General features: G+C 37.8%; 1 protein-coding gene across 6 annotated transcripts in view; it reads right to left on the reverse strand.

Moving 5' to 3' along the window:
* HGF (hepatocyte growth factor) overlaps positions 1–7036 on the reverse strand; it is a 79969-nt gene extending 72933 nt beyond the window's left edge. The window contains exons 1-2 of one of the 6 annotated variants that reach the window (XM_030307856.1): positions 6832–7013; positions 6443–6598 (exon numbers count right to left, since the gene is read on the reverse strand). In XM_030307856.1, coding sequence (XP_030163716.1) covers positions 6443–6524 — 82 coding nt within the window. In that variant the 5' untranslated portion in view covers positions 6525–6598; positions 6832–7013. Of the gene's footprint in view, positions 1–6442; positions 6599–6831 lie in introns of all 6 variants that reach the window. The other 5 variants (XM_030307855.1, XM_030307854.1, XM_030307858.1 and 2 more) reach the window with 5 other exon arrangements.
* Between the last annotated feature and the right edge of the window lie 7871 nt (positions 7037–14907).

A 14907-nucleotide genomic window follows, 5' to 3' on the forward strand; every position in this document is an offset into this window, starting at 1 on the left:
TAAATAACTTGTCATGTAGAGTCACTCATCTACATTCTTTAAAATGAAATATGGTTTTAAAAATTAGGACAGAGTTCACTCTAAAGAAATAAATGACATGCTATTCTCCAAACAGTATGTAAGCAAATGCCCGGGCTTATCATATCATACCCTATAATTAAATTTGTCATTTCCTTCTACAGTTGGCCCTTATGTAAGTTATAGAATTAATTAGATAAGCCAACGCAATTACATGTGAGCAACTTCTCACTAGAAAATGGCACAGTGGATAAATTCTTCTGACTCTCTTTGAAGTATTTCATATTACTCAAGTTTAGCCCTTCTCGTTTCCTACATAAGTGTTTTCTGTGCTTTGGGGCACTATTTCTTAGTATCACTGAATTGTCTTGAAATCAAGCCAACTACTATAAATCAAATGTGTGTAAAACATCATCCTTTAATGTAGCAGTATCATTTTTCTTCATGAAAGTATTCTCCAAAGCCCCTAGATAGCATGAAGCCTCCTATTAAAAACATGAAAAACAGAACTAAAACATCCTAAAAGACTTCATCTTGTAGATAACTTCAGAGTATCAAGCGCTTACTTCTTTATTCTCAACTTGCCCAAAGTTACCTAGTTTCTAACGATGGTCGCCATCTTCACAATGAGGATGAAAATGTCTAAGAGACTGCACCTATTGTGTATTAAGGAGAGGCATGATTGTGCCTCTCTTCTGCCTGCCAGTTCTTTTGAACATCCTTGTAACAAAAGCGGTAATAATATATTCATTCTTAAGATGAAGAAACTGAGACACAGCGAAAAATTAATTACCCCTTAAGCAAAACTCATTTGAAACCTAGCCGCCTAGCTTCAGAACCCCCATTCTTAAACACTCGTGATGCCATCTTTTTTAAAAGAATTATAAGAAAGTATGTAGAAATATGGCTTACAAATATTTTTTGAAGATCTGGTTTAGGGCTATCAGTAGAGAAGAAATTTGGATGGTAAGACAGGAAATGCATTCCTGCTCTTTATATGTGGTGAAATATGCCAAGAAAAGAGGGTACAATTTTAGTGCAGAAAATTTGGAAATATGGCTAGCAGAGTGAGGTACAAACAATGGCATCATATTCTCAAATTTGCCAGCAACCACTGGCTCCAGTTGGTTTATTAAACATGCAGATGCTATTCATTAATGTCTATCCTAACCTGAAGTCCACAGTAAATAAGAGAAAACATGAAGTCCTCTAAATTTCTGGTTCTCTGTAAAACTCCAGAACACAATCCCCAAAAGACTGGTACTAATTTCTGTAATAATGTTTTCATTTTCAACTTTTCTTTGTCCTACAAGATGGAATGGCTATGGTACAACAGATATAATTTAAATGACATTTTAACATAGAAATTCAATCAACCAAATAATCTATCAACATGTTATTTATTGAGTGTGGACCAAATGCCTTGCATAACGTTGGCAGACAGATGATAATTCTGGCATTCTTACTGACTTGCCAAATGACTTTGTTTAATTACCTGAAATGCTAATATACCAATTACTCAATCGACAAAATGCAAGTTATGTTATATTTGAAGCTATTTAATTATTAAGTAAATATTTGGAAGTTAATTTGGATTAAAAAATGTTATTAATATGCAAAGTTTTAGCTTTGTTTCTGAAATTCCATTCTTTAATTTCTGGCATAGAGAAGAAATTGTTATTCTCCCAAGCAAAGAAGTGGTATAATTCTTTTCACATTTTGGTTTCTGCCACAGGACCATGTTAATGGGAGATACATTTCTACATTAAGAATTTCTTGCTTTGACCATAGTGCACTATCTCTTAGGTGCTATGAAATGTTTCACGGAATAATAATCATCTGATTTCCTATATACATATGAGTATTTCTTAGAAAAAATAGTGGTTAATGATGCTGAAAATCCAGTAAATAAAACTGTTGGTTAAAAGGAAATGTGCACATATACTATATATATGTGTGTGCACACACGCGCATGTGTGTGTATATACACACATATATGTTTGTCATATCTATGTCACATAAATTCAGTTAACTAACAATACAGAATTAAAATTGGCCTCATGCATGTGTTCATTATACATGTCTAGGTGTGAGAGAAGAGCATAAAGCTAAATTTTAGAAGTGTAAGGCAAACATTAAATTAAGATATGCATTTTACTATTTATCAAATAAAAGAGGACCCCTTGTCAATGCCCCAGTTTCTTTTCTCAATACCATGCAATATGAAGGCAAGTATTGAAGAAAGAGGTCTCTGTGGGATTATTGTTTGTGTTTAATTCTACAGATCCTCAGTTGTCCTATTGAAATGTGTTAATGTGTGACTGTGTCTCACAAAAGTAGCCTAACTCTTGCTTGCTGATAAGTTTTTCCATCACCACCTTTCATCTAAAGATCAAAAAGCATTCAGAAAAGCAAACAAATCTACGATTTTCCTTTACTAGATAACAGACAGGTGTGAAAAACTTGTCTGGGGCTACAGAGCTTATCAAAGGCAATGGGAGCCAGGTATCAGGATTCCCTTTCACTAGTTGTTTCTCATGATTTAGAAGCTTTCCCTTATAATTTAGTAATTTCTACTAGGTCAGTAACAAATTACTATAAAATGTGAAGTTTAAGCTAGCTGTGTATCATGTAACCCAGGCATCTATAAAACTAATTTCTTCTTCAATAAAAGAAAAATTCAAAACAGAAGTCGTTCAAAAACAGAATGTGAAAATAAAACTCCTTTGCTGAAAATAGTTTCAACTTTTTCTTCCATATGTATTAGCAACTGATGCTTGTTTTACTGAAAACAGTTAAAAGACCAGCTTAATTTGGGAAGAATATCTTTGGATCAGATTTTTCTCTACTATTTTTTCTGCATAACTATTAGTTGAAGTTTATAAACAAAATATTGAAATGAAATCAAAGGGTGAGAGATCACTGCAATTTTGTCATGCTTTCTTGTACTTTAAATTACAACTCCTTTCTCCTCTTCTCCTAGTATAGGAAAACATTCTGGAAGCTATATTTCTTGAAGAACCTGAAATCCCTACTTTAGAATTGAAATCATTAGGATCTTAGTGAAAACCTACAAACAGAAAGTAGGGTCAAATGTATCAAGGTGCTTGAAGAAAGACACATTTCTCCCTCTGGTCCGTGGCCTCACACTCATTTCTCTCAGTACCTCATATATTTTCTTCTCTGTATGGTCTAACCATTGACTTCAAAGGAAAATCATGCAAGGAAAGGATTTGCAGGGTGTGGAAAGAAGCAGGAATCTGGCTCCACATATTCTGAGAAACCTACCCACATGATTAGTGATTAACAGCTTGAAGTGGTGGCAAGATGTTAAGATGAAAGTACACAAATAATTAATGGAGGGAACGGTAGTGACTGGAGATTTTAAACTTCCCAAAGACAAGAATCATAAATACTAGTCCACATTTTCATTTTCATTGCTGTTATCTAAGGACTTGAATTTCACAGTTGGTATTTGAGAAGCAGCAAAATAGTCTCTTGCAAAGAAAATGGAGCAATAGTCAAGGTGAGATTCAGGGCCTCCCTTCTTCACCTTCGTTCGGCTTCCTTGGTCATTGTCATTGTCATAGAAGCCTCCATCTGGTCTCCTCCCTATTTCATCCAACAACTTTTTCTCCATGCAGCAACCAAAACAACCACACTGAAGTACAATTTAAGTCAGGTATCTTGTCAACTCCAAAATTTCCAGCTGCTACCCATGATGTTCAGAATACTTTGGCACACCATTCATGTTTGTGCATACGACCTTATTTTAGTTTCTAATCACAGGCCATGGTACTCCCTCTTGGTACTGAGGTACACCAATCCCACATGCTTACCTGTGCTCTTACTTTCTCACCTCTATGCCTTTGGTCATTCTGTGTTGCCCTGACTTAGGTACCGATCATACTACCATCCATCTTTTCATACTCAACCTGGATACCACATTTTCCCCAAACTTCTTACACTAGAAATGAACTCTCAGTCATGGTATAATAGTGTTCCTAACACAGAGTTTTTCTTACATTACTTAGCAAAATGGATTTTTAAAAGGCAATTTCAGTTAATTTCACGGCTTCTGGCTTCAGTATAAATAAAAGAAAAAAACCAGCACATACTTCATTCTCATAGATTTGAGTCAGAATCTCAGCTCTGTCCCTTTACTATGAAAAGATAATTAAAGTCTTTAAAATCAGGTGCCCCATGTAAGATGACCAGAATAATGCCAATCTTATCAGAATTAAATAAGTTCTTTTAGAGCTTGGCCCATAACAGTTGCTCAACAAATGTGGGTTTCTTTCACATTTGTTCATCTTTATATCTCTCACAGGTTCCTGGACATCAAGTGCTTATTTAGTGCTTCTTTTGTTACAGGGTACTGGATATTAGTTTCCAGTGTAGGTAGAAGCATATAGAGGGTAATTCTATGTAGACCAACTCCTATAAAGGTGGCCGGGGTCACTATATTGCATATTTCTTAAGAAACTTTTCAATAAAGTATCTCCTTAACACATCCTGCTCATGATTGATAGGCACCTCATTATAGTATCCACTTTCATTCTCACATTGTATTATTTGACAATATGTGCAAATATAGACTCATGGGATAAATCTAAGAGCATAACAAAAGCAATTAACAATAAAAGCCCTAAATGTTCAATGTGAGATGATATAAAAAAGGACCAACTTTCTTGGTATGTTCTAAGAGGACTGTCCATATTCTCCAGTTTGGAGAATGTCATAAAAAAAAAAAAAACTATCAAAATAAACTTACCACCCAAACCAAGCCAGACCCTCTTTTGATGACAATTTTAGCATTATCCACTTCAGGAATTATTCACAGCATATCTGTAATCCCCAATTGTCCTCTCCTTGCCTGCCAGCGCACTCTGGGGCTGCATTCTCCCTATACTCAGGAAACGCAGTCATTTCAACATTAGCCAAAGTGAAACATCATTACGAATGTATATCTCCTGCCAAAACTCCGTAATGCATGCCAAAAACAAATAGACATTGTCTATGGTTGATCTACTGTTTGGGTTTTCCACATTGTGTTTCCCTCACATTAGCACAGATGATTTCAGGTAACCATATTGTACTTCAGACCATCAACGTTTGAATCTTGAAAAATGAAAGCCCTGAAGATATTAGCCATGCTCTCAATTTATGCCCTAAACCTCCTGAAATCATCAGTGTCTTCTGAGAGTTCATTTTAGCATGACATACCTCAAGCATGACAACGTGCTTGATTGAGCTAACTTCTTTTTCACCTCTTCAGAAACCTTACCTAAATGTTTTCAAATCGGCCCTTCCCACACAGTGTTGTTCTCAAAAGGACCACTTCACAAGATTGAAGAAGAAAGCCAGGTGGGCTGAATGTTTTTCCTTGTCAGTTAGCAAATTCTTGATGTTTTCAACCCTTGCATTACATCAGAGACTAGATCAGAGTTCCAATAAATTTCATATTTAACTTATCTCAAAAGATATGGCCGGCTCTCTGGTTTGTGTTATGAAAAGGCCATGTCTACCATGTGGGCATTTGTTCCATTCTTTTATTCCCCTGTGCCCACCCGTGGTGCTCACTACCTTCTCCCTCTGGCATCTCAGCCACTACCATGATAATACGACCAAATACAGATGTTTCCTCTTGCCCTGATAACAACAGAAAACTTCCCAAAGCAGCAAATGAAATCTCTACACTTCCAGGAAGGTAGTATGAACTCACCAGCAATTCCTTCCCAACCTATAAATTCAGGGGAGAAAATGGGAGGCTGAAAGGACCCCTTCTGCAGCTTTAATCAGAGTCACACAATTTTTGCCTCCCTTACACTGCAGTTTCAGAGGGCAGACATCCATACCCAGACAGAATGAGATCTTAGAAGACAGGCTTTCTCTTTCATTTTTATAACATGCATATACTCAGGGCTTAATCTGCCTTCTCCAAATGAAAACCTGTATAAAGTCTTCATGTAGCCCTGAATGTTGACTGAGTGACGTGGGGTGGTGGAACGTCATGGAAAATATCCTCTGGAAAGAAGTGAGTCCCTGCTGTACTGACAGTCCCTCTCCCCTCTTCAGACCAGACCTTCTGTTCAGCCTTCAACTTGTCCAAACCAGCAAAATTCCAGCCAGTGTTAGCACTTCATTCCTGTCCCACAGTCCACAGCTAAGAGGCTAAGAGAGCCCTGGGATTGGGTTGGGGGGTGGGGGGGAGCGCACTGAGGGGATGTTAATTATCATTGTAAATGCCTTGCAAACAGGAACAGAATATCAAAAGGAAGCATAAGGAGAGGTTTAAAGGACCCAAGCCACACACAGAGCTGAGGAAGGATGCTGGGGATGGGGTGGAGAGAGTTAGGAAAAGGCAAGGTTAGCAGGAGAGAGTTAAAATCGTAATGATGAAGAAGAAAAAGAGAAGACTAACCTGCATAGGGGATGGGAAGCAGAAGGAGGTGGAGGAGGACGTGCTGCAGCAGCAGGACTGGAAGAAGTTTGGTCACCCACATGGTGCTGCTGGACGCGCTGGCGGATCCCACTGGAGGAGATGCCTGGCTGAGAGAAGCCTGTTCCGACTCAGTGCCTAAAAGAACCAGTCGGCTCTGAGCTGCTTTTTATTGCGATGAGCTAAGTTTGTTGTGTGATTAACTGGAAAGATCTAGGTCTGAACTCCCTCTTACGGTAAGAAACTGTTTAACAACAGCCCTTTACTCTCTTCCACCCCCTTCCTTTCCTCACTAACCACCCCCCCAACAACACCAAAGAGATCCCAGCTCCCCGCGCCCCCCCTCAACTCTGCTTAGGAAAGAAACTTACAAAGAAAAGGTCACCTGGCCTGAGGCCAGCTCAATTTGGAAGCTCGAGCTCCAGATCCCTGTGGCTCCTATCCGAGTAGGGAAGGGAGGAGCAAGGCTCAGCCCAATAGCTAAATCAAGGGACAGGCAGAGGACCAATTCGCTAAATTTAAACAGGAAAATACATGTGTTTACATGTCTCTTTGGGAAAAGAGGAAGGGGAAGCAGCATAAGAAGAAAGCAAAGAGCTGCCTTTCAGTCAAATGTGCTTTAGCTCCTAATCTGTCTACTTTCACTGCTAGAGCAAACTAGGGATTCAAAACACTAGCACAGGTTCCTTGGGGTGTTAGAGACGGAGCAGAGAGGAGGGAGGCAGGCGAGGAGGCAGAACCAGGCGGGTCCAGCCCAGGTAAAAAGAGTTAGGTAAGAAAAGGGTGTGGTATTGTGGGGTAAAAATAAACAAGCAAAATGAAAGCACCCACGGTGTCAGGTAAGAAAATTGCCCCTGCCCAATATCCGCAGGGCAGGCTGCTTTTTTCAGAAGCTGTACTACCTCTGCAAACACCACAAATGTGCCTGAAGTGCATAAAAGAAACTTGTCTGATTGAGGGTTGGCGATAAAATGTGTTCATGCTCTCTCTTAAAATGTCTAAGAGATTAGGATTATCTACTGCCTGTCCCCAACAGATAAATGTAGCATGGAGTATGTGTCCTTATACCACACACACACACACACACACACATGCACACGCGCACACAGGCGTGCGCCGCTCTCATGAATCTATGTCTATATGGTGCGCATATCTTCTAAGACTAACTTTCACTGGAAATTTCTCAATCTGTTTTAATTCATAAATAACTAATGTGCCTCTCTTCTCCAGTTCCATCCCTCTGAATGCACCCACCAGCCTCCCTAAATCTACACTGAGAGATAAGGAGTTTGTGTGGATTGGCAGGAGTGGGGGGGACTCATGTCTGCAGAATCTGTGAGATCATTGCTCAGAACGCTCATTTTATTGAAAGGATTTGTCTTTGCATCTCCAGGTGATGCTCAGATTACTTTGGGCAAGATGGATTTATTTTGCTTTATTTTGGATGGATTCAGGGGAAGAGTTGCCCCCATGCATCTCTGAGATGCATCAACTAGGAACCAGTGTCTCTGCGGGCAGAAGAAGAGATCCGGGTGTGATGTGAAAATGACCCTGGGGCCACGTACAGCTTGGACGGAAGTGTATGTGAGCAAAATTAAAACCATTCACACTACAGCCTTCCCTTACTGCATGGCTCTCATCCCTCCTCATCCAGCTCTGCCCACTGCCACCTCCAGAAAACACGCTTGGTTTAGGATTGCTAGAGAAGCTTGAGATTAAGATAATTACTTTTGAGCAATCTATACATTATATTACCATTTCCTTCTCTTTAATGATTTTCTCCTTATAAAAACAAAACCAAGCAAACTGAAAAGTCATTTGGTAGCCTCCCTCTACTGTCCCAAGTATCCATTTTACTTTCCTTTTTACTTTGCGATACACCTTTTTGGAAAATCTCAATTTCAGTGTATTGCCTGACCACGATCTTGAAAGGTCCTATAGCAACTCTTGCGCTTTATTAACAAGCATTCAAACTCCTTTTAAAGAAGTTAGATTTTTCTATAAATAAATACGTGTAGGTAAAGAATAAAGGCGACCGATCTTTGTATTTACTTTCTCTCTCTCTCAGAGAAAGCAGAATCAGGGCCTTAAGTATGATTGCAATTATCATTATAGGTTTGGAGCAAACTCCATCCTGGGTAGGAGATTTAGGGCACCACAAGGAAGTTGAATAAAATTGTTTAATAGGGCACACATTTTCACAATTCTGAATACAATAAATGCTTAAACCTATCTATAATTACATTTATATTTCTCTTTTAACAAGTTATTTGGTTTCTCTATGTTAAATGGTATCTAATATATAATGAGCTTTTAGTGTATGCTAAGCATTGTGACAAATACTCTTCAAAATTTGTCTTAATACTTACAATTTTTTTAAGGTTATTTATTTATTTTGAGAGAGAGAGAGGGAGAGAACCTGTGCGCACACACACACACAAGTGGGGGAGGGGCAGAGAGCAAGGGAGACAGAATCCCAAGCAGGCTCTGCACTAACAGTGCAGAGCCCAGTGTGGGACTCAATCTCACGAACCAAACAATGAGATCATGACCTGAGCTGAAATCAAGAGTCGGAGGCTTACATGACTGAGCTACCCAGGCACCCCGATTTACAGTAAACTTATATTAAGAAAAGATTCTCATAATTCCCATTCTTATAGTTGAGGAAACTTAAGGACACTATTTCTATCCTGAAATAACTTCCACAAGATTCCAAAGGAATAAAGATCCAAGTGTGAGGTTTGAACAGTTTGTCACATTCCGTAGGATGGAGAAATTTCTGTAAGCCCCATGAGAAGAACCGCCTGTCTTTCATTTAAGATTATAATCACCACTGTTAGCCCAGGATGGAACACATAAACGATGCTCAATAATAAGCTACAAAATAAACCAATATATAAATACCTTAAAATCTCCCAAAACTATAAACAAATATGCAAATGAAATAAATTATTAATTGTGCTATTATTTTACTTTGTCTTGATAACACATTCTCTTTGTTCTTTCTAAATTATAGTAATGATGATTTGCCCATCCCTTGCTATTGCCTTTGTACTCCTTAGGTGTTAAACTGTTCATACAAATCCCCCAAAATGTATCTGAAAATGTTTTGATGAATCAGAGAATCTTGCAAGGAAAATATTTTAACTGCTACAGTCTGTGTAATTACTTAAATACAGGATGAATACTCATCGCCAATATAATATCATTTTAAATCTAAGATCAAGGACTCTCATAAACCATGTACACTAGATGGATTGAATGGGAAAAGGTACATTGATGTACTCTCTGTTTCAAAAGGCTGCACGTAGTTTAAAACATTGTATCTTATAATATCATTTTAAATCTAAGATCAAGGACTCTCATAAACCATGTACACTAGATGGATTGAATGGGAAAAGGTACATTGATGTACTCTCTGTTTCAAAAGGCTGCACGTAGTTTAAAACATTGTATCTTCACAAGCCCCATGTTTCTTAAGCACAAGTGATGTTTACATTTGTAAATGGGGAAGAAGCTGATATGACCTTGTGCTTTGCAGACCACCGATGAGTTGTGTGCTCTTGGACTCATCATTTAACTTGTTAAGTGACTGGCACATGTGTGGTGTCATTCTGTTTAGTGCTTCTACTCCCATGGACTCAGTTTAGTCATATACTTGGCTTCGGATCCCAGCTATCTCATAAAATGTGTCACTAATTGAGAAAATTAATTAAACTCATATCTCAGTTTCCCTACCATAGAAATGGGACACTATGTGCCAAATCTCAAATGTATTCTCTCACTTAGCCACCCCCCCACTTAAAAAAAAAGAGATATATATATCTAACAGGTATGCATTTTTATGGTCACTGATTTATAGGTAAAGAAAGTGAGATTTGGAGGTGATATGTAACTAGCATGAGGTTAAACTGTTAATAAAATATGACTCAAAGCCACAGCTGTCCAGGTATCAAGTCTCCACTTTGACAGAAATCTAGCTTGAGAGATTTCCAACATCCTTCCCAGCTTTAAGATGTGATTATTCTACTTACCTGAAGTCTTTCGTGGTCATCATACAATTCTTACCGTCCACATCCGAGAAAGAAGCACCTGCATAATTTTTGGTATTGCTTATCTTTCCCATGCAACCTTATTTTCTCATTCTTTCCTTCCTTATTTGTTCCTCCCTCTAAATGGTATTTTGTCATCTATAGGCCTCACCACTGAATAGTTCATGTTGACTACGTTTAATGTAGGAAATATTGCAAAATTCACTGTAATTTGTATTAATTTCCTTTACATAATATAGCTCATTTCCGGGTGTGTGTATAAAATGTTGGTCACCACATTAATTTCCCTTGACTTAAGTCCAAGGTGCAATCCTCTGAATGTCTGTGTTCCCCTAAAGTGCAGACACTGAAATCCTAATGCCCAGAGATGATAGTATTAGGAGGTAGGGGCTTTGGGTGGAGCCCTTGTGAATGGGATTAGTGTCTGTAAAAAAAGTCCCCAGAAAGAGGACTCCCCCCCTTGCCTCTTCCACCATGTGAGGACACAGAAATGCACCATCTATGAACCAGAAAATGGACCCTCACCAGACTGAATCCACTGGTGCCCTGATCTCGAACATTGAGCATCCAGAACTGTAGGAAATAAATTTCTTTTGTTTGTGTGCCGCCCACTCTGTAGCATTTTGTTGTAGCAGCCCAAATGGACTCAGACACAGGTTTCTTTAATAGGAGCTCCTAATGAAGAAGAAATATAGATTCCAAGGATAGAAAATTGTTATTGGGTAATTGATGTTCAGAAAACAGAATTTAGAAGTGTGTCTATGGGAATGCAAGCTGGTGCAGCCACTCTGGAAAACAGTATGGAGGTTCCTCAAAAAACTAAAAACAGAACTACCCTACGACCCAGCAATTGCACTACTAGGCATTTATCCAGAGGATACAGGTGTGCTGTTTTGAAGGGACACATGCACCCCCATGTTTATAGCAGCACTATCAACAATAGCCAAAGTATGGAAAGAGCCCAAATGTCCATCAATGGAGGCATGGATAAAGAAGATGTGGTGTGCATATATATATATATATATATATATATATATATATATATATAATGGAGTATTACTCAGCAATCAAAAAGAATGAAATCTCACCTTTTGCAACTATGTGGATGGAGCTGGAGGGTATTATGCTAAGTGAAATTAGTCAGAGAAAGACAAAAATCATATGACTTCACTCATACGAGGACTTTAAGAGACAAAACAGATGAACATAAGGGAAGGGAAACAAAAATAATATAAAAACAGGGAGGGAGACAAAACATAAGAGACTCAGAAATATGGAGAACAAACTGAGGGTTACAGGAAGGGTTATGGGGAGGGAGGATGGGCTAAATGGGTAAGAGGCACTAAGGAATCTACTCCTGAAATCATTGTTGCACTATATGCTAACTAATTTGGATATAAACTTAAAAAAAAATAAAAAATAAAACAAGTTTAAATAAATAAATAAATAAACAAACAAACAAATAAATAAATAAATAAAAGTGTATCTAATGTCTAGCACTGAATGGTGGTTCAACTAAAACTTTGGATTACATAAATAACAGGTTTTTTTAATTTTTTTGTTTATTTATTTTGAGAGAGAGAGGGAGGGTGGGAGAGGGAGAGAGAGAGAGAAAGAGAGAGAGAGAGAGAAACGAGCAGGGGGAGGGGCATAGTGAAGATGAGACAGAATCCCAAGCAGGCTCTGCAGGGCTGGGACTCACAACCTGGGAGATCATGACCTGAGCTGGCATCAAGAATCAGACGCTTAAGTGACTGAGACACCCAGGTGCCCTCAGGTAAATAGTGTTTTTAAATACATAAAGCAGAATCAAAAAAAAAGAAAAAATGAAACAAACAGGTATGGTGGCATATTCATTTGAAAAAATTGTTCAAAAGTGAGTGCAATGGTCCCACAAACCCACATCCATGCTGTCAGTATGATAGCCTCAAAGCACTTGTGTAAATTCAAACTTAAATTAAGTAAAATGAAAACTACACTTTAAAGTTGCACTAGCTTTGTTCCAAGTACTTAATAGAGAAATGTGTGTGGCTAGTGGATCTCTTAGCGGACAATGCAAATATAGAATATTTCCATCATCGCCAAAAGTTCTATTAGATAATGTTGATCTAGTCTAAGATGATTAATATAAATGCCATCTAAATGTGATTATAGGCTCAACAAGAGGAACACAGCAAGACAATGTTAAAGATGTAATAAAAAGAGAACACTGAAGAGTAATCTGTATATTGGTGACATTTAGTTTGAAATTCCCCCTTCTTTCTATTCACATTTTACATAGTTTGAACACGAATAACAGGATTTCAATTAATTTGTCTTTTGAACATAAAGTAACTATGACTGAAGACAGCTCATTGAAGAGTAAGTATAGACACAAGCACAGAAAAATTGGTCATGAGAAAAATCTTAGTAAAATAGGTATTTTTAACAAAACATCTGTCTTCCATGGAATTGGATACAATCTGTACTTTCCAACATAGGGTCCTGAGACTGTGGCAAGTCTTTGCCTATAACATAAAAAAATGACCTAATTGAAAACAATAGACAGGACTTTAGGACACATTATAGGGATAATATAAAGTTTTTTCTTTATTTTTTTAAATTCAACAGACTCTAATGTTTACTCAATCAAATCATAGACTCAGCCACTCACTCATGCATGACTTTTGCCACACTCCCAGGAAATCTGTTGCAGAGTTTGTGGTGAGACCACAAAGCAACATCCAGGAAAGTGACAGTAATAGTTAAAGTGCCTCATCACAAGGTAGGAATTGTCAAGTGAGTAAAAAAGCGGGCTTATCTTTTCTCTAGAAATATATCATATACACTTATGCAGAGATCAGCATTTTTTTTCCATGCAGTTCATCAATGTCTCTATAAGGCAATAGTGTGGTACAGATTAAAATAAATTATCCAAAAATCAAAAGGATAGTCATAACTAAAGCTGTGTCTTGACTTTTGGGAATAGAGAAGACAGGCCTTGAGAACACCAGGAAATCTGAGCTAAAACTAAACTCTGTGATGCTGCCTTTTTAGTTTTCTTTTCTGAGCCATGAGGGGCCTTTCTCTGAATCCAGGGGGCCTAGTTAACTAACACTCATCACCTTGTGCTTAGAGGCCAGCTTTTATGTATTTCCAGGTGTTGGCTGCTTTGTTAAATCTGCAGTGCCCCCAAACTTATAAAGCTTAAGCATTCCACACCTGGCATGTTGGACACTGGCATATTAGTAAAATGTATGAACTTGGGGAATCGATTGCTTTTTTCTGAGTTGAGAATCCAACAAGGATAAAATCATTAGTGTAAGAAAAAAGGAATATTCACAATAAGGTACTTTTCAAAGCAACTGTTTAATCCATTTATTTAGCATCTTAAAAGCCACACAATAAAATTGAGGTTTCCCTTTTATTATATGTACATGTTGCATGTTTATTGTGGTCTTGGGGATATCTGAGGGCAACTCCATTTACCAGATGGCACTCAACACCAGGAATTACATTTCAGACTTGAGAGAAAAAGGCTTCACCTGGTGGAGCACTGCTTTTGTGTGAATGTGTAAGCCTGTATATGTGTATGGGGGGGGGGTCTTTATAACATACGACATTATATATCATCTGGTCTATTGGCCCTACTCATGAATTACTTAAAATGCTACTTACTGCCATGATAGCATAGCCCCATGTAACATAAGAACCTGGGGGATTTTTTTAAATGACTAAGTTTGTTTAAAACTAGTTTGTTTAAATGATCTAGTTTGTTTAAAAGGCAGTATGGTTTAGGTTTTTTTTTTTTTTTTTTTTTTAATCTTATACTTAAATTCTTAATCTAAAGCCTGGGACTCCTCATGCTGAGTGGTAGGGTCTTTGGCTGACTTCTTACCTCTCGAGTTTGGGAGTATTCGCACTCATTGGATTCCTGGAGACTTATAGAGCCAAGGGATTATCAAATCCATCAGAAACATCACTGTTCTCTAGCCATGTAGTATTGAATATGAAGACACAAATTCATGGTTCCTGAAACTGTCTGTATTCCTTAATTAATCTTGCTATATTGGTATGCTTTTATAATTCACAATAATGTTAGGGAAAAAATAGCAAAGTTATGGAAATTGCCAAGTTTAAAGGACAGATGAAGTATGTTGTTCAATGTTTCAATCTAATTCTGAATAAAGAGAGAAAAATGAACTCTAAAATGAACAAAATGTTCTCACCCTGCGACTCTAAAACAGAATTGTGCCTCATATATTGACTAGGTGATGACATTTAGCAGAACACCCACAATGAAGAACACCAGATTATAACTATCTTAAACTTACTTTTTATTTGTCCGGATAAAAGAAAAAAATGTCATAGAGTTTTCTGAGTCTCTTTTGCATGGTTAGTGTATTTGTTTGTTTG

This window comes from Lynx canadensis, chromosome A2, assembly GCF_007474595.2.
Source record: "Lynx canadensis isolate LIC74 chromosome A2, mLynCan4.pri.v2, whole genome shotgun sequence".
NCBI classification, from domain to species: domain Eukaryota; kingdom Metazoa; phylum Chordata; class Mammalia; order Carnivora; family Felidae; genus Lynx; species Lynx canadensis.